This window comes from Asterias rubens, chromosome 22 (genome assembly GCF_902459465.1).
Source record: "Asterias rubens chromosome 22, eAstRub1.3, whole genome shotgun sequence".
Lineage (NCBI taxonomy): Eukaryota > Metazoa > Echinodermata > Asteroidea > Forcipulatida > Asteriidae > Asterias > Asterias rubens.
Window position 1 is genome coordinate 816,771 of NC_047083.1, and position 18,423 is coordinate 835,193.

At 39.4% G+C, this 18,423-nt stretch overlaps 1 protein-coding gene across 2 annotated transcripts; it reads left to right on the top strand.

Annotated features, from left to right (window-relative positions):
• The first annotated feature begins 285 nt into the window (after positions 1 to 285).
• LOC117305210 (tetratricopeptide repeat protein 17-like) lies at positions 286 to 17,861 on the top strand. 2 transcript variants are annotated; one of them, XR_004520653.1, is made up of 23 exons: positions 286 to 448; positions 1,830 to 2,089; positions 3,407 to 3,521; positions 4,029 to 4,145; positions 4,571 to 4,680; positions 5,079 to 5,226; positions 5,876 to 6,018; positions 6,338 to 6,495; positions 7,097 to 7,212; positions 7,432 to 7,491; positions 7,968 to 8,164; positions 8,848 to 9,034; positions 9,355 to 9,438; positions 9,804 to 10,028; positions 10,689 to 10,838; positions 11,149 to 11,469; positions 11,614 to 11,704; positions 12,235 to 12,361; positions 12,951 to 13,191; positions 13,587 to 13,706; positions 14,606 to 14,749; positions 15,912 to 16,122; positions 16,170 to 17,861. XR_004520653.1 is itself a non-coding variant. In XM_033790027.1 (22 exons), the coding sequence occupies exons 1-22, from the start codon at positions 299 to 301 to the stop codon at positions 16,062 to 16,064; spliced, it is 3,417 nt and encodes a 1,138-aa protein (XP_033645918.1). In that variant the 5' UTR covers positions 286 to 298; the 3' UTR covers positions 16,065 to 17,861. The 2 variants fall into 2 exon arrangements, 1 of the variants encoding a protein (XP_033645918.1); XM_033790027.1 differs by having other exon boundaries at positions 15,912 to 17,861.
• Positions 17,862 to 18,423: the final 562 nt, after the last annotated feature.

Below are 18,423 nucleotides of genomic sequence, written 5' to 3' on the forward strand. Positions count from 1 at the left end.
GCCTTTAAGTATCACGTGACATCCACACGTAAAGGCTCCCGATTGTGACAGCACAGAGTCATGAATGAATTGACAATTCGACGATACCTAAAAGGTGTTTCAATCAAAATAACTGTGTATTTTTGCTTTGTATCAAAATTAAATTTTCGATGAGGTAAACACAAACTATGTTATTATTTCAGCTTAAACTTAACACAAAAAGGTATAGTTTTGGAGGTAAAATTATGATAAATTTGTCATAGGTTAGTCGCTTACTCCCCCTGTATACCGTCGTGTAAAAAGCTTCATTCCATCCAAGATGGTGGCCCACACTGTGCGTAAAATGATTGTAAAGGAAACCAAAACAAGGACGTTTGCTTTGCTTATCGTCATGCTTTTGCTGTGTTTTACTTGCTCTGAAGCAACCACACACTGGCTGGTTACAGAACAAGGCATGATAACGCAACAGGTAAGAGACTGGGGTGGTAGACTATAATTAACGCTAAAACTTTAGCTTCTGTTTTTACATTTCGTTTTCCTGCTGGTGGGATGGGATTTTGGTTGGTCATTTCGCCCCCTGACAGTCTATACAGTAAGATCTACTGTTTGCATGTGATTTCGCCCCATTGTTCTGATCATAATAATTCACTTGACTCAAAAATGTGTTCCTCCGCTCCATGACTCAATTGATCGAGGTTAAGACAAGGGGAATACACTTAACAACTGGAACCTCCAATTCTAAATTGCCTTTTTGTCCCTTCTTGTTCTTTAATTATTTTGTGTGTATTGTATTTTTGTAACAAGTAACATTTGATTTGATTTGATTTGTATTTTAATTGTATTTATTATTTTCTAATTTCTAATCTTAATTCTATTTGTATTTTTTTCTGATCTGATTTAAATAAGTTAACTTATTAGATATTGTTTTTATTATAAAATAGTGTGGGTATTTTTGGAAAAAGGGGGAACCTGGATCTGAAAGAAGTTTAAAAAGGAAGCCTGGAAAAGGAAGGGTATATAAACAAATCTTAAACTTAAAGCCTCATTTAGCGCATCTGCTTGGTAGCTCCTACTTATTAACCTACACACTCCGCATTCTAATTTTTGTCATTCCTAAAATTAAAAATAAGTATATTCTCCTCATACTTATTGCAAATATACCCCTACATTTAAATGGATTGTATCATTTTGCCTTTCCAGGTAGCCAATGCTAATAAGTAATATTAAAAGTCCTGCTCCTCACGTTCAATGCTGTCCATGGTCTCTCCCCTCATTACATTTCTGAACTGATAACGCCATACACCCCAACAAGGTCACTTAGATCCTCTTCACAGCTTCTCCTACAAGTTCCCCCATACAGAACAAAAACGTACGGTAAAAGAACCTTTGCTTTCAGCGCACCCACACTTTGGAACTCTCTTCCTGCTACTCTCCGTTCCCAGATAAACCCGGATCTCTTCAAATCCCATCTCAAAACTCACTTATTCACTAAATCTTTTTTGTAATATTGTATTGTTTAGTTAAATTGTTGCTTTCTCTTGTATAAATTAATTTGTTTATTTGTTTTGTAAAGCGCATTGAGAGTACTTGCAGTACTGAATTGCGCTATATAAGCATTTCTTATTATTATTATTATTATTATTATTTAAGACTTACGCCCTTTTTAAAATCCACAGCTTTGTATTTGGATTCGGCTTCAGGCGCCGTTCTCTGGTATGAATCCTTGAGAAGTATACTCAAAACAACTGAGGGGCTTAGCTACCCTGAGGCGAATCCAAAGACAATACCGTAGATTTGGAAAGGGCGTAGCCAACTAATTCACATTCTGTTCTTTTAATCCACACCAACAGCTAAACTCAGATTTCAATATGAGGGAGCCTTACAACTTGATTGCATTTCTGAAGCAAGGGCGACGCAGCAATCACATCCGAGAGCTTGAAGTGGAGCTTGAGCATCAAAAGAGAGAGATCGAAGCCAATGAGGACAAAGATCTTGACTTGGAGCAAAGGTTTCTTAGCACTGACGCAGACTGCATCTCAGCACAAGAGCCCCTGGCTCAGCATAATCTTTACCCTACGATGACCATCCCCTTTAGTCTCAAGAATATCAAGTAAGATCAACAGTAGAAAATGTTCTTCAACGCCATTTTATTTATGGCAGGGTTCCCCCGATGCATTATAAGCTAGCGTATCGGGCCGTTATGCAGGAATTACGTGCCTATATGCATAACTTTACAAAAATCCTCACTTTAAACCATTTTTTATGCTCCTAGATGTAAATTCTGGCATTTTATTAGAATTAAGATAAACACCAAGTAGTAAACTTTCCGAAGACCTTGTTTCAATATAGCGTGCTTCGGCCAAACTTTCAATAAAGCGTGCTTCGGCCAAACTTGCTCTGAACCGTTTAAAGTCACCTGGAAGTGGTATTTTGTCAAAATAAAGCTTTTGTCACTAAAATATGTGTTTTGATGAGTGGAATATGAATAAACAACTAACTAAGGTTTACATAAATTAGTTTCCATGTTATTTACAAATTGGAAAAAAAGCCCGACCCGAGAGGGCGCTGTTCGTGACGTCAATCGAGGCGCGATGAATCGCATGCAGTGCCAACACAGCATAGTGACGCTTGGCGCAAGCTAAAAACATGCCCTCAAAGTTGAAACAATACCTGATTTTTTTCACGTTAGGCAAATGCTCCTTTAGGTTCGTTACATCTTTCAGGTACCTTCTTCGACTTCCCCACTAGCTGGAAAAATTATTGGGATGGCGTCATGTTTTAGAAAAGAACTTTTCTCTTCATGTCAAAATGTGTAGTGTATTTCGGATTCTCGAAGCACGACGGCTCGAAGTGTTTGCTGTACAGCGCTGGAAAAGACGTCGGACCGACGTCGGCAAACTGACACCATCTTTAGTTGTTTTGCTGCATCCAGCAGCAATACACCTGGTTGACATTGCCGGAAAAATGCAAGAAAAAAACTTTTTCAAACGTACAAACTCACGTCCAGGCCTTGAATGTACTTGCACGTACGTGTGTTCGATGTTCGATCGAGGCAAAGTCTTCCTCGATTGACGTCACAAAAGGGGTAGGCGGAGTCACCCCACACACAACTTTATTTAATTTGTTAAACATATAAATCTTCAAAAACAATTACTCAAAAAATTATTTTATTGTTCAGGAACATATACTCTAATGTTTGAAGAAAAACAAAAATCTATTTCCAGGTGCCTTTAAGAAGGCAAACTGTATCCAGAGTGAGAAATTCAAATTTAAGCTGTAAATTTTGACAAAGCACATTATTGTACGAGCTGTATTCAAATCTTACTCAGGACTCATTTATGCAAGTCAATCAAGATAGAGCATAACAACTTAAAGTAAAAAATTAAAAAAATGACAAAAACTGAAGGTTTTCTTTTTTGTTCAACAGGGTATCAGATTATGTGGATTTGTCCGCAACTTCAGAAAGTAAGAAAACTATTGAGCCAAACTGCACCAAAGTCTTGCCATTGCCCTTTAGCATGCATGCATATGATCATCTACAGGTAAATAAATGTATTGAGCATTTGCTTGTAATCAATTTATTTATGTTTATTCATAACTAATATCTTTAGCCTTTGAGAAAGACTCTGCTAGGGTCGAAACGTCATCAGGCCACTATTTTTTTTTACAATTGTACATTTGGTCCTTTTGGGTGGTAAACAGTCTGCTGTCATCTAGCACCCATTTCAGACAGGCGCTCCAGAGTCGCACCAAACCAAATTCTAATTTAAGTACAGGGAAAGTTCGACATCTGAAACATTTAGGAGCGAGTGGACGCCCTAGAAGCCGAAAGATCGACTGTTGCAGTCTTTCGGAACGATTCTGGAGTGCCTTGGTTTCAGACGTCAATCTTGTCATGAGTTAAACCAATGTAAATGTCATTTTAAGTTCGCCCGTATGAAACCAACATTTATTTGAGTCGACCTAGAGTCGCTCCTAATCTATTTGGTTCGGCGCAACTCTGGCGATTTGTTTGAAACAGGTGTAATTCTATTTTTTAATATTTACAGGGCATACAAGGAAAAAACAACCTCACAGATTTTGCCGAGTCAATTATTGGTGAGGAGGTCAAAGGGACGTGTGTTTTTGAAGGGAGTGGGCCAGGAATCTACAATGCCCTTGAAGAGGTAAAGTTAATATACAAAAAATCAATTAAAAAGAAAGTAAATATGTAGAGGAGGTCCCTCCTTTGTAAGAACTTGATCCCCTTACAATCAAATCAATTAGAGGGAATTTATATAGCGCCAAAATCATCCAAAGTTGTTCAAAGGCGTTCAAGACAGTTGGATGAAATTAATATTGATACACTTGTTGGGATATATAACATTTTGAGGAGCTTCTTGAAAATGTGAATAGTGTTTAATAGCATCCTTGATGAAGTTAGGGAGAGTGTCCCATTCTTTTGGTTCAAAACAGGAGAATGAGCGATCTGCAAATGACAAAAGAACTGTGAAAATCCTGTTTTTGGCTAACATTGTGCTATTGGATGAGTATTAGATAAATAACCCCTACTGAAAGTGTACTGAATAATTATCTGTTGTCATACATTTAGAATAAAACGTCCTGGCAACTCTACACAATAGCTACTTTCTACTGGCGATCAGTCGGCAACTCAGAGCAAGTGATAGAATGTGGAAGACGAGCTCTTCATTTCGCTCCTCGGTAAGTAAAATCATAAAATCAAGAGGTAATACTCTCCCTGGATCCAAAAGAAGTTTTTGGGGGAAATTTTGTTGGACAGAGAATTTACTTTACTAAACGAAGGCCAGGAGGGCAGGACTACAGTGTTTACAGATGTGGTCTGTTTTGTATAATAGCCTAAAGCCATCCCTGGTCCTCCAAAATCCATCACCTGAAAATGTTTGAATTTTAAGGTTTACTGTTCTGTATCTCCAAACCACCCACTCTTAGCATGAGGCCAGGCACACTAATCTTATCGAAGTCCAAACATTAGGGTGTTGAGTTACTTTAGAGTGGAGTGTTTTGGTAGTAGTACCTCACTGGAACATTCAAGAAGTTGTGGTTTTAAAGATGTATTTTTATTTGGGTTTTTTTTGTAGCAAAGACAAGAACATAGTTTTGGTGAACATGGCTAGTGTACTCCATCGTAGCCATTATTCAACATCGGCGGCCATCTTGGCTGAAGCGGCCCTGGAGTCTGGAGAAGAGTTGGCTAAACTGCATCTACTACTTGGCAGTATATATGCGGTATGTGTATTATCCATGTTCAGGGGCCACAAGATATATATTCAGTTGGTATACCCGGGGTTGATTTCACAAAGAGTTAAGACTAGTCTTATCTCGAGTTAGGACGAGTTACTCGTCCTAACTTAGGACTAGCCATACGCTTTTCATATCTCCTAGGATTAGTCCTAAGTTAGGACTAGTCCTTACTCTTTGTGAAATCGACCCCAGGGCCTAGATTTTATACTCCCCCTATAATTTTAAGCAGTACTACATATTAGTTGGCAGTATTCCACTTATCAAATGTGACGCCCTCGCCAAAATCAGGCAGTTCTAGTAAAATAGTGAAATGGCTTCAAAAGTGAAGTTTTTATCCCCCTCAATTTGGATTTTAGAAGCTTTACTGACAGTATCCTCTCTCAGATTGTGTATTCCAGTAACCGATTATTCCTCCTGAATGGACTTAATTGCTCATAATGTTCGGCAATAATTCTCAAAAGTGCTCCAACCTTTTGAAAGGAGATTTTGACAGTTTTGTTTTTATTATTGTAAATATCTACAAGATCTACAAACCCAATGGAAAAGCTCCCTTCAAATGAGGAAGTACGTGTATACTAGGTATTATAAGTTATGTCTGTACTCCATCAACACTTTATTATTTCTTCTTTTTCAGACGATTGGAGAGTATGATCGATCTGTCTCCCACTTTGAACAATCGATAAATCTTGGTATAACTGATTCGTGTTGGGCACAACGCCGTATTCATGCTGTGCGATGTCATCAGAAGCTTGAACAAGCCTTGGAGGCACAACATTTGTGAGTATCAATTTTGTTATCAATAATCAATAGCATTTTCAATCATATTTCAAGAGGTTTTTTACCAAACATATTTTATCATTTCAATCTGAGAAACGCTTTGGCGATATCTCAAAAACGGTACCACCTTTCGAAAGAAAATTTCACAGGTTAGTTTTATTGTAAATGTCTAATCATACCAAAGGGTTCCAAAAACGAAATGTATCCTTTGCCTTTGAAGGGTAATACAGGGAGTTAATGGAGGCACCTATAAAACATTAAAAAGAACATGTATTTTTGAAAACTTTAAAGAACATTTAAGTTTTGTGTTTGATTTCAGGTCTTTGAAGCGGACTCTGTCCGAGCTTCAAGACTTTAAGATAAAACAAGATGAGTTTGAAAAAGTTCAGAAGAAAATGAAGGTTGCTCAATGTAGAGTGGAGGATCAATTTGAATCTAATCTAAGTTACCATCGACATCGACTCAACAGAGGACTGGGTAAGAAAATAAACTTTCATCAAATTATTCTGTCCAAATCTTCATTTGTCTTTTCATTAATCCTTTGAATGTGTATTAAAGTTGCTGGCAGTGTAAGCACTTTATGTAATCCACCATATACATAAACTGACAAACCTGTAGAAATTTGAGATCGATCAGCCATCTGGGTCACGAGAGACTAGTGAAAAACCTATTACAAATTTTGCATTGCATCGATGCCAAAATAAAAATGAATAAAACGCTCACTGAGCGATAAACTCCAAACGCAAAGTTAGATTATTTATTTCTCATCAAGTATGACATTTCAGACAGACATATTTCAAGGGATGTTTTCTACTATCATCATCATTTGACCGTGTAAGTTTTATGTAAAGCTGTGATTTTCACCATTTTTGTTTGATACCAATTCTGTAATGTTCCTTTAAGTAATACTGTTTGTTGAAGGCATTGTGATGAATCTTCAGTTGAAATAAATTCAACATCACTTTTTCTTTAACATTTGTATCATATTCGCAGGAAGTATGAATCAGGCTTAAGACTTGCTCAGTCTGTTGATGTTGTTTACAAAAATTATTTTGTATTTGTTTATATATTTGTTTAGCCGATAATCCTCATTGTCAAATGAAAGATATGGGAGACGGATCTCAATCAGTGGTGTGCACCCGGGGTACTCAACCCGATCTAAGCATCTTTGGAATCCCTCTTCAAGATGATCAGGTAAGTTTAAGACAAACCATCTTGGGATTTCTTCCATTGGAATAAGTGTATTCATAATGAGGCTGAGGGGAAAATGGCCAGGGCCCAATTTCATAGAGCTACTTTTTGGGCTAACAGCTCTACACTATGCAGAGCAATTAAGTTGGAATCTTGTGTATTTTTTCCTTTCTGATAAAGAAATATTCTTAAAATTTGTCAAATGTTTGTTTTTCTTGGTAGGATGTTGAGATGGTTGACACAGCATCTATAAGAAATAACTGTCTACAACTTCCGAATGGGGTGAGTCGGGATTGTTTTCAAAATCTCCTTGAACCTTCAAATGTTCTTTTAAAAAGAGAAACAGACACCAGAGGGAGGAATTGTCCCACATTGTGTCCGAACCTTTAGTTTTTGTATTTCTTGTGACGCAATAGATTCCATAAACCTACTGAATTGTAACATCTGGGAGCTTCTGGGTCCAGGGGTGGATTTCACAAAGAGTTAAGACTAGTCTTATCTCGAGTTAGGATGAGTTACTCATCCTAACGTAGGACTAGCCATACGTTTTTCATATCTCCTAGGATTAGTCCTAAGTTAGGACTAGTCCTAACTCTTTGTGAAATTCGACCCCAGAATAAGGGGTAGCAAGCCATTTCCAGGAATTGTTATAAGCAAATCTCATCCCTAGATGAGTTGTTTATCTTCAAACATCCAAAATACTCTTTGAAGAATACTCTTTGAAGACAAAAAAATGACCTCCTTTTTCTTCCCCTCAGGAGGAGAGTTGCTTCAATTTGAGTGCCGGTCTTCGTCGGAGCTACACGGCTTATTTCAACCCTGGTAATATCCCACCTCCCCCCTGGAACAGAATAGACTGGCCCAGCGAGAATGATTGCCGGAATGTCCCGCATGAGCTCCCTGAGTGGAGTAAATATGCACCAACGTACTTGCCCCCGGAAAGTAAAGGTTTGAGGTAAGCGTTTCACAGTTTTATTTGGTGTTACTCTCACACTGATGTGTGTCATTGTGGAACACTGTATACTCAGTTACGGGATTCTGTGTGTCATTGTGGAACACTGTATACTCAGTTACGGGATTCTGTGTGTCATTGTGGAACACTGTATACTCAGTTACGGGATTCGCCCTGATGTTCCTGGTTTAATTGGCTGCATCCCAGCACCTTGTAAACAATAGGAGACTTTCCAACGCTAGGTGGCAGCAGACATACCGGGTAAATTTCCATTGTTTACGTAGTTCTGAACATGCGCATAATTCTGAGAACAATGGATTTACCCGGTAAGTCTGCTGCCCTCTATCGTCCCAGAAAGTCTCCCATTGGCTGCATATTGCGCCGCAGCACCCTGTAGACCATTACATGGTGCTATTTGAAGGAATCGGTCTCAAACTTCAAAAACATAGTCCTATGAGAAAAATCCACCCAATACTCTGGTGGGATTCGAACCCCTGACCTTCGCCATTCTAGAGCAGATGTCTTTTAAAGTGTCTCACAGGTTTACAAACTTTCAAACCTGTAGTAATCTTGACATTTTTAATTTTTGCTCCATTCTTATCATCCAGTTTTTTCTCACTGCTGAACAAGTAATTCTCCTGGATGATTTTAGTTTTGTGTCACCTTTTATTTTCATGCTCCGGCAGAGTCAAGCATCTCGTCAACGAGAACCTGAACCTGTTTGAGAATGATGTCCATCCGTTGCCATGGTTCCCACCTGTCTGCGTTACCGTGGAAACACTAACAGATGGCAACACAGCGATGGACTTTGTAGAGAGTATTACACAGAGAGCGTCTTTGCCACTTACTGATACGATCAAGAGTCTCAGCCCAGTAAGTTCTATAATAGATGAAATCATTGCATTAAGACCTCAAGGTGGTTAACATCTGCTTAGCATTTTTGAGAAATACGGCCTAGCAAGTTTAGGAGAATATTCCTTAGCAATTTTTTTAGTGAGACACTGGTCACCAACAAGGTGAACTACATGTGGTTCTGGCTGGTAATCTGTTTACTGCTATAAAGCAAGGTAATTTTTTGCTAAGCATTTATATTGGTGCTTACCAGCTTTATGTCAATTGGTCTGGAGCGGATACCTGGATGTCTTGACTTCATTTATAATGTCTGAACCCCTTTTCATCTATCTGTTACACAGCAACTACTAGCTCTTGTCAACAGTAACCAGGCTAGTGAAGAGGAGCTATCCCAACGTATTCTTACAGCGTTTGAAGAACCCAAGGTAGGGCTGCTTCAAATCTTAAGATGCTACTTAACGCATAATTCTGTGCTTACTGCCCACAAAATGACTTGTTTTACAGTATGCCATAAGCAGTAACTCTGTAAGCCTTTTTGAGATATGCTACAACACTAAGGTTTGGGCAAATTTGGGTAAATTTGTGTGTGTACACCAAAACCAAACAGTGCACTCTTACCACGTCCGCCATACCTCATAAACGATTATGGAATTGGACAAATTACATGTCTGATTCAAATTATCTCAATGAAGTTCTTTTAAAATACCCTTGCCCCTTCTACAGCGAAACTGTACAAAAAATGTGGCTTTACACTCACAAAAAAATTAACATGATTTGTTTCTTTTGACAGAATGCAGATGAGAAATGGCTTCTATATAACTTAGGTGGCTTCTACTGGCTTATGATTGGCAATAACTTCCACGGTGTGGAGTGTTTACGTCGAGCCCTCGTTCACGCTCCGGTTGAGTATGCGGATGTGCCGCTTGTTAATGCCGCCAGTGTGCTACTGCATGCTGGGAAGGCTGAAGATGCTGTACAATTGCTACGCATGGCTCTTGTCGTCAACAAAACAGAGGTTTGTATATTTTTGTACAATTTACTCCAACCAAATCAATCAATCATTCCATCGTAACATTTATATGGTGCCATATTCCAACGATCATTGCTCATAGCGCCGTACAATAAGCTCTTGTAAAAAGGTAAGATTTGAGTGACCTCTTAAAGATCTGTAATGTAGGTGATTGTCTGATGTTGTTAGGAAGACTGTGTCTCACGGGTGTCTCACGGCATGCACCAGGGAGGTTAAATCGTACAACTTTCCTCTGTCGGTGTCCAGTGGTCAAGTGCCAAAACTCTTTCTTGGTTATAGTGACTGACCTCTCGACAACCCTTCCTTAATCCTCTGAGGTTGTTTGTAAAGCCTACGACCAATCACCTATCCATCACACACCAATCAAATACCCACTCAAAAAGTTACCCTAGTCTGAGGTGGACGATGGTATACTAGGAGGTTTTTAAAGGGGGCCTGCAATGGGAGACTTTTGAGATCCAAGTGGCAGAAGACATAACGATCCTTATTTGCGGCTTTTGAGCATGTGTGGACATGCTCAGTATTGTGGGCGTAGGTCTAAGCACGCGAACTACTGGCAAGAAATGTTAAAAAGTACCATCCAAAAGTCTCCCATTTTCATCCCATCATAAATGTATAACATTTTTCCTTTCATTGCCCTCGCAGCCAATCACGCACTTCGTCCTGGCCAATGCAATGGCTGCCAGCGGAAACCTGGATTCTGCTGCCAATGAGTTCATAGTCGCTTTGAACTCTGACCCAAAGGACCAATATCTCAACTCACTCAAGCAACTCAAGTGCTTCTTGAAATGGGAGGTAAGGTTTGGAGATAAGAAAAGATGAAATTGGAGATTTATTAAAAGACATTGTCTGCCATCCGTGAAATCTTGTATATAAAAAAAACGCTTTCAACGCATTTGGTGACCGCTGGGGAGTAAACAGCCTGTACTTTCAAGCATGTAGGGAGTCAAGCTGGATCAATCACAACCATCCATCACAGCTTTTGTTTGAGAATTTATTATCGATTGTAAGTTTCAAAATCCATTCAACATGCACTTTACACGTTTCAGGATTGTTAATTTCTTCTTGATCACTCCCAATCCAAATTAATCATCAATAATTACAGGATTTTACGAGGCATCAAAACGAGGACGAAGTCAAAGGTCAGAGGTTACACCAACGTGAGAGTCGTACGGTTTGCTCGCACAACAGCAACGGGGAAGAGCGTTGCCAGACGGAGACGCGTACCAGAGAGTTTGTACCTAGAGACACGGAGACGTGTTCCAAGGATGACCCCTCGTGCAACGAACGAGGTGAAACGGACTGCTGGACGTCCAATGGTGAGGCGGGACGTAACCATGAAGCGCCCTCTAGTGTTGACCACCTTCCTAAAGTGGATAAGTCTCACGTTGTTAATATACGAAGACCTGCGCAAAATGGTGAACCGGTGAGTCTGACTGATTGATGATCAAATTTAGATAAAGAGTAATTTATAGGAGATAGTCAGATTGGGTAATAAAACCTTAAAAAGGTGCTCGATAACTGTTTTAGGCAAAGATGTATTGAATTTATTTTCATATTTCTCATCCAGGTGAGAGTAAGTTTAAACAGAGAGAGTGAAACGGTTCCTCCACCAGCCTCTGGTCCAAACATTCCTGCCATCAAACCATCGCCTAATGTCGGTAAGTTTAGTTATTGCTGTAAAGGCACTGGACACCTTTGGTAATTATCAAAGACTAGCATTCTAACTTGGTGTATCCCAACATAAAACAAATCTGTGAACATTTTGACTCAATTGGTCTTTGAAGTTTACAAGAGAATAATGAAAGCAAAAACACCCTTGTTGTGGAAACGTGTGCTTTCAGATTCCTAATAAAAGGCTTCAGGCCTGAAGTATTTTATTATTTGAGTGAGAAATAACCTCTTTCTCAAACACTAGGTTACTTCAAAGGGAGCCGTTTCTCAACCTGTAACCACAGTTGTAGCCAGGGATCGCAACAAAACCTTAGAGCTCAAGTCCAGCTCTTGTTAGTTTGTCTGAGTTTAATCCCAAGTTAATCTTTCTTTTTCTTTTTTTGAATGTAATGGACCTCCAACAAAATGTTTTCATTAAATATCATGTCTCTGGTTGTGATAACCATACTTTGTGTCTTGGATGAAAACAGACAAACCTTATTCTTATTACTATTCTTTATTATTATTTATATTTTAGATTCTAGTGATTTTGATAATTTGACGAGGTTGCCATGGCCGACGCTAGATGATTGTAAACAGTATAAGAAGGTGAACCTCAAGATGTTATATACAACGTGGGTCTCTGTCACGGCCAAGAGTATCAGGTATGTCAGAATAGCCCAAAATTGTCTTATAACACGGTCGGCCATTTTGTGGAGTCAAAAATTTGACTCCACAAAATAGCACCCCTTGATAGGAAACTACGCAATTTCAAGACATTTGTATCATTATATTCTCTTTTTAAAACATCTTTCTAATCGTTTTCATTTCATATCAGACGGTTTTAAACACTTTTTATAGACCAACTCCCCTGATCCAAACACAGGCAGATGAAATGATTTAAACAATTCTTGCATTGAGCAAAGAAAAGTTGAATTTGAATCCGTGACCTCTGAACCCACAGGTCAATGCACCAGAAGCCGTTCAACCTTTAACTGTGTCGTAACTGCTAGTGTGGAAACATCAGGGTCCAATTTCATAGAGCTAAGCATAACAAATATACTTGCTACCAGAATAAGGTTACCAGCCAAACTACCATTTCACAAACTGCGACTGGTATCTTGCTCATTTCTGCCTAGCAGAAAAATAGTTATAAGCAATATTTTCTGCTAAAGCAGCTCAATGAAATCTGGCCGTTACCATTTATTGCTTACATGGGTAGTTGTAACAGAGGCGTTTCCCTTGATGTTCTAGAATCGAGGACCACATAGACTTGCAGTCTCCGCTACTAACCAGTCACTTGGAACCGGTTTGCAATGCCGAGGTGGGTACCAGTATGCATACGTTGGATCACCTTCAGGGAATGGCGCACCGGGCCAACATGGAATACATGGCTGAGCTAGGGTTAGATGAAGCCCTGGAGTCTCTACAGTGGAACGAGTCGTCTATGACGGTGGAATCGGCTGGGACTAGGATTGCTCTAGCATTGCAAAAAGTAATTTAATAAAAACAAATTTCTTTTAAAACTTACCCCAGTCCATTTTTGATGAGTTTTCACATTTTTTTCAAATGTCATGTTGGCTCAAAAAGGCGCATAATAAATAAATATTGTTGTTATTGTTTGAATGTGGTCTGGTTGGTGCAGTGGTCTCTTTCCTCACTACAACCTCTACGACCTGGTTCTAAGCACGCTAGGGACACTATCTGGAAATGTGCCCCTACTCGGAATAGGTTTTTTAGTCACTGCCGGGTTGCATTCCTCCTTCTTTGTCTTCTCTCCATTTGGGATCTTGGCTAGCACAGTGATTTAGTTTGCTTTTCTGAGAGTCCTTGGGCCCACACCCAGAATAAATGAAATGAAATGTGTGAGTTATTTTTTTCTACTTGTAGAATACTACATCTTGGGTTCTTACAAACATGGCTGCTGTTTACTGGCGTCGCTCTGGAAACGCTGTCAACGCCTTGAACTGTCTCCGAGTTGCTCTCCATTATTCGGATCACATGGTCAAGGTATGTAAATTCTACAGTCTTTGATTCTATTCAAGACACAAAAGTAGCTAAGCACAGCATAAGTTATGCTAACCATAACAAGGTCACCAGTCAAAATACCTGGGGAGGCCCCAAGACCTTTGTTCACCCAACGGTTACCCCGGCACACATTCACACTGTGTCCCTATTCCACAGGGCTCCGGTTCCACGTTTCAAGAATACCCCCGGGTTTTACCTCTTACTTCTGCTCCAGATCAGGGGTGGCTATTCCCCCGGGGTATGCCCATTTGCAGGGCAGAGTTCCTATTCCATTGGGTTCTGGTTCCACGTTTCAAGAATACCCCCGGGTTTTACCTCTTAACCCCTACCCTAATACAGAGGGCAGACCAGGGCCCAATTTCATAGAGCTGCTAAGCACAAAAATTTGCTTAGCATGAAATTTCTTTCTTGAAAAAAACAGGATTACCAACCAAATTTCCATTTGTTGCATGTTGCTTCTCACTGGTATACAGCTGTTGTTTGTTTATCCTCAAAACCACGTGGAAATTTGGTTGGTAATTCTGTTTTTATCGAGGCCAAAATTTCATGCTAAGCAAATTTGTGTGCTTAGCAGCGCTATGAAATTGGCCCCAGGGGTAAAGCGATCATAATATGAAAAAGGTTGTTACTCCCCGGGGCAAACCCAGGTAATAGAGTAGTGTAAAAAGGGGTGGTGTTTTCTTACTCTCTTGTAGAGCCGATGTTATTCATTTTGGTTTTACGTGTTAGCACTGACAAGTTCTTTGAAAAAAAATCACAGCCATATTACTCAGGTGGGATTAGAACCCATGACCTTTGCACCTACAGCAGTGTCATACCAACGTTACGTTGTCAATAAATATGTTGGTTTTTTTAATTCATGTTATTTTGTTATTCCTCAGGACCTCGCGTTAATCAGCATAGCCAATATTTTCCATCGGACGGGTTTTATCGATGACGGGATAGTAGTCGCCCAGATGGCCTGGGAGATCTCTAGTGAGCTGGTACTCTGTCAATTCACTCTTGCCAACCTTTACGCAGCTAAGGTAAAAAGGGAACCGGTGTAGGAGTGACGATACACAATCCATTATTGACAGGGTTTTTCAAATTTGAGGGCGTTTTGTGTTCAACACAGCACCTTGCTTTGGTGTTGGCAGCAGCAAAGTGTAGGTTTGAAATGTGGACACGATGTCCTTGAACAAGGCTTGGTTCAAAGTTGGGAAGGTATTGCATTCTGCTCCACCAGCCAGACTCCTAGTTTATGATACCCATGCCTACATCCTCACAGAATGTGAAGGGGGTAACCCTGTTTCAGCCCTAGGAATAGGTGGCAACATGCCCCTGGTGGCAGTAGCCCTCTCTTAGTCATTCTGCTCCACCAGCCAGACTCCTAGTGGATGATACCCATGCCTATATCCTTACAGACTGTGAAGGGGGTAACCCTGTTTCAGCCCCATGAGTAGGTGGCTCCTAGTGGATGATACCCATGCCTACATCCTTACAGACTGTGAAGGGGGTAACCCTGTTTCAGCCCCATGAGTAGGTGGCTCCTAGTGGATGATACCCATGCCTACATCCTTACAGACTGTGAAGGGGGTAACCCTGTTTCAGCCCCAGGAGTAGGTGGCTCCTAGTGGATGATACCCATACCTACATCCTTACAGACTGTGAAGGGGGTAACCCTGTTTCAGCCCCAGGAGTAGGTGGCTCCTAGTGGATGATACCCATGCCTACATCCTTACAGACTGTGAAGGGGGTAACCCTGTTTCAGCCTTAGGAGTAGGTGGCTCCTAGTGGATGGTACCCATGCATACATCCTTACAGACTGTGAAGGGGGTAACCCTGTTTCAGCCCAAGGAGTAGGTGGCTCCTAGTGGATGATACCCATGCCTACATCCTTACAGACTGTGAAGGGGGTAACCCTGTTTCAGCCCTAGGAGTAGGTGGCTCCTAGTGGATGATACCCATGCCTATATCCTTACAGACTGTGAAGGGGGTAACCCTGTTTCAGCCCCAGGTTTAGACAGCAACGTGCCCCTGGTGGCAGTTGATTAGGGTCGAAAGCCCAAATCAGTTCAGTGTAGTCCTCGCCATGAAGTGGCTGTCCGGCCATATGATGTTGGGAAATAATTTGTTGTTGTTTATTTTTTTACAAACATCTTGTTTTACTTTTTAGAAATTTAAAGTGATTTTAATGTTTTATTCCAGGGCCAGTTTGATAAAGCCATTCAACTGTATGAAACCATGGTCATAGCTCATACCTCATTCAGCCCAGCCATTGAACGACTCAAGACCATCAAATGCGCCGTTCTCCAGAAGACGAACGGCAACCCCGCCTCCATGTTTGGCAAATTAACATAATAGGGTCATAGGTCAACTCCACCTCAATGTTTGGTAAATTAACATAATAGGGTCATAGGTTAACTCCACCTCAATGTTTGGTAAATTAACATAATAGGGTCATAGGTCAACTCCACCTCAATGTTTGGTAATCTAACATAATAGGTAAACCCTCAATGGTTGGCAGGTTAACATCATAGGGTCATAGGTCCACCCTGTCCTTATTTTGGCCAAATTAACATAACAGGGTCATAGGTCATGGCTAGTACTTTGTAACCAAAAGCCATTTATATTAACTGTTGTGTGCATTGGTTTCCACCCAGAGCCTTTTAACCTTTTTTTTTTTTTTTTTTTTTTTTTTTTTTTTGGGGGGGGGGGGAGATTTTGAAGACCACAGTCTTCAAAGTGAATGAAAATGTTCAAGCCATTTGAATAAGGAGGACCTGGATTGAAATGATCCGCCCATTCTTTAAGCAGTACTACATATTAGTTGGCAGTATATCACTTTTCAAATGTGACGCCCTTGCCAAAATCATGATTATGATAGCTTGATTGCTACTCAGATGAACTGCTTCAATTTAGAACTGTTTTTTAATTAACAGGTTTATTGTAACCAGGTTTATGTAAGGTACTGGTAACTACCAGTTAATCCTGTTGTTGTATCTTATTACTGGATTGTCAGTTTGGTTATTTCATAACTAGTTTTTGATAACTGGGTTTTGATTATCATAACTAGTTATCATAACCAGGTTATGTTAAACTTGACTGTTTTATTATAACTAGATGATGATAACCAATCATCTATGTGTAATTTTCCTTGTTCAAAGTTTACAGTAACAAATGTGTGATTTTACAAACAATGATATTTCTATGAAAAACTAAAAGATTTTAGGGCACTGTTCTTCACAGTGATTCAGTCTATTTTCTCCTTTAAAACCAGCACAATTATTGTAATAAATCATCACTATTTTCTGACACTTTATTCTAATACAAATATGAAATGGATAATCATATAGATTTATTAACAAATAAATACTTTTTTTCTATCAAAGTAAGAAAATTGGTTTTGAAAAAAAAATATGCCCTTATTTTTGAAGGAAAAAAAATCAGACCTGTATTTTTGTCAGATCTTGATTAAACATCACAAGTTGGTGGTCTCAATGTCATGAACCACTATTGTCTTAAGATGAGTTATCAATTGTGTTGTCACACTTTGCTTAGCAATTAAGATTGACAAACATCTTAAAATCAATCTTAGTTCTTTGTGAAATTGTGCTGTGGTCACCAATTTTTGTTATCTAGTAATGTTTTTTTAATGTTAGCTTGAAGCACTTGTTTATTTGATTTTACCCATACACTGATGTATGCACTGTATACTCGGTACTTTCCTGAGTCCAGTGTGGATCGAAAAGAAAAAATCCATTCAGCGCCTTGAGTACCTTGTTTGGTAGATAGGTTTGCTATAATTATAAGACTTTGATATTGTTAGTATTCTATTACTCGGGTTGGATTCAAACCCACGATCTTTGCCATTCTAAAACAGATGTCAAGGGTTCTAATCCTACTTGGGGTAATGTATAAATATTTTGTCCACAGGACTTGGGAAAGTTTAGAGCTTAACACACATCGTGTATGGGTAAAACGCAGTAATATTCTTGATTCCTGAGTCAAATTTATTCGTCATGAAACACATCGTTGTACTTATTATTACAGTCAAAACTTTTGTTCGATTGCTAATCATGTATTTAGCTTATTATTTTCTTTTTGTACAACTTTATAAGAAAGTATGGGAAGAGAACATGCCATTAATGCTCACAACATCGTTTTGCTTTCCTTTTCTGTTTATTTGTCCGAATATTATTCTGGGACCAGTTTCATAAAGCATGTAAGCATAAAAACTTGCTAAGCACTGAAATATATTGCTTAGCAGAAATAGGTTAGCATCCAAAATACAATACAGTTAACATTGCTGTGACTGGTACCCCATCCAATTCTTGCTTAGCAAATATATTTGCTCAGCACAACTATCTACTGTTGAATCTACACACCAATAATAGGTTCCTAATTTCTTACTCCTTGAGATTACGAGAAACTTCTTTCAAAGTCTAATTGAAGGGGTATGGGATGTTTTACGGGAAAACACAAACCAAGTGTCTGAATGACTAGGCATGCTGCTTTTACCAAGTTCAATTCTTTTGGTGTTAAAGAGTTTGGGCAGGAGTACCTTTAAAAATCAAAAAATTATGGAAAGGGGGAACTTTGTCCAAAAATATTGTTTTATTTTGGAGACACCCCCCCCCCATGTCACGGGTCCAGCCTCTCTCAAATGATGTTCTTAAAGGTATTTTATTGAACAAGATGCCCTGGTTAACACTTTCGA

What these genes read in the sequence shown, in the direction of transcription:
- LOC117305210 (XM_033790027.1), top strand. Translation starts at nt 299, where the DNA reads ATGGTGGCCCACACTGTGCGTAAAATGATTGTAAAGGAAACCAAAACA. An exon ending in GCCTTGGAGGCACAACATTT is followed by an intron (nt 6,019 to 6,337) that starts GTGAGTATCAAT and finishes GTTTGATTTCAG; the next exon opens with GTCTTTGAAGCGGACTCTGT. An exon ending in TCGACTCAACAGAGGACTGG is followed by an intron (nt 6,496 to 7,096) that starts GTAAGAAAATAA and finishes ATATTTGTTTAG; the next exon opens with CCGATAATCCTCATTGTCAA.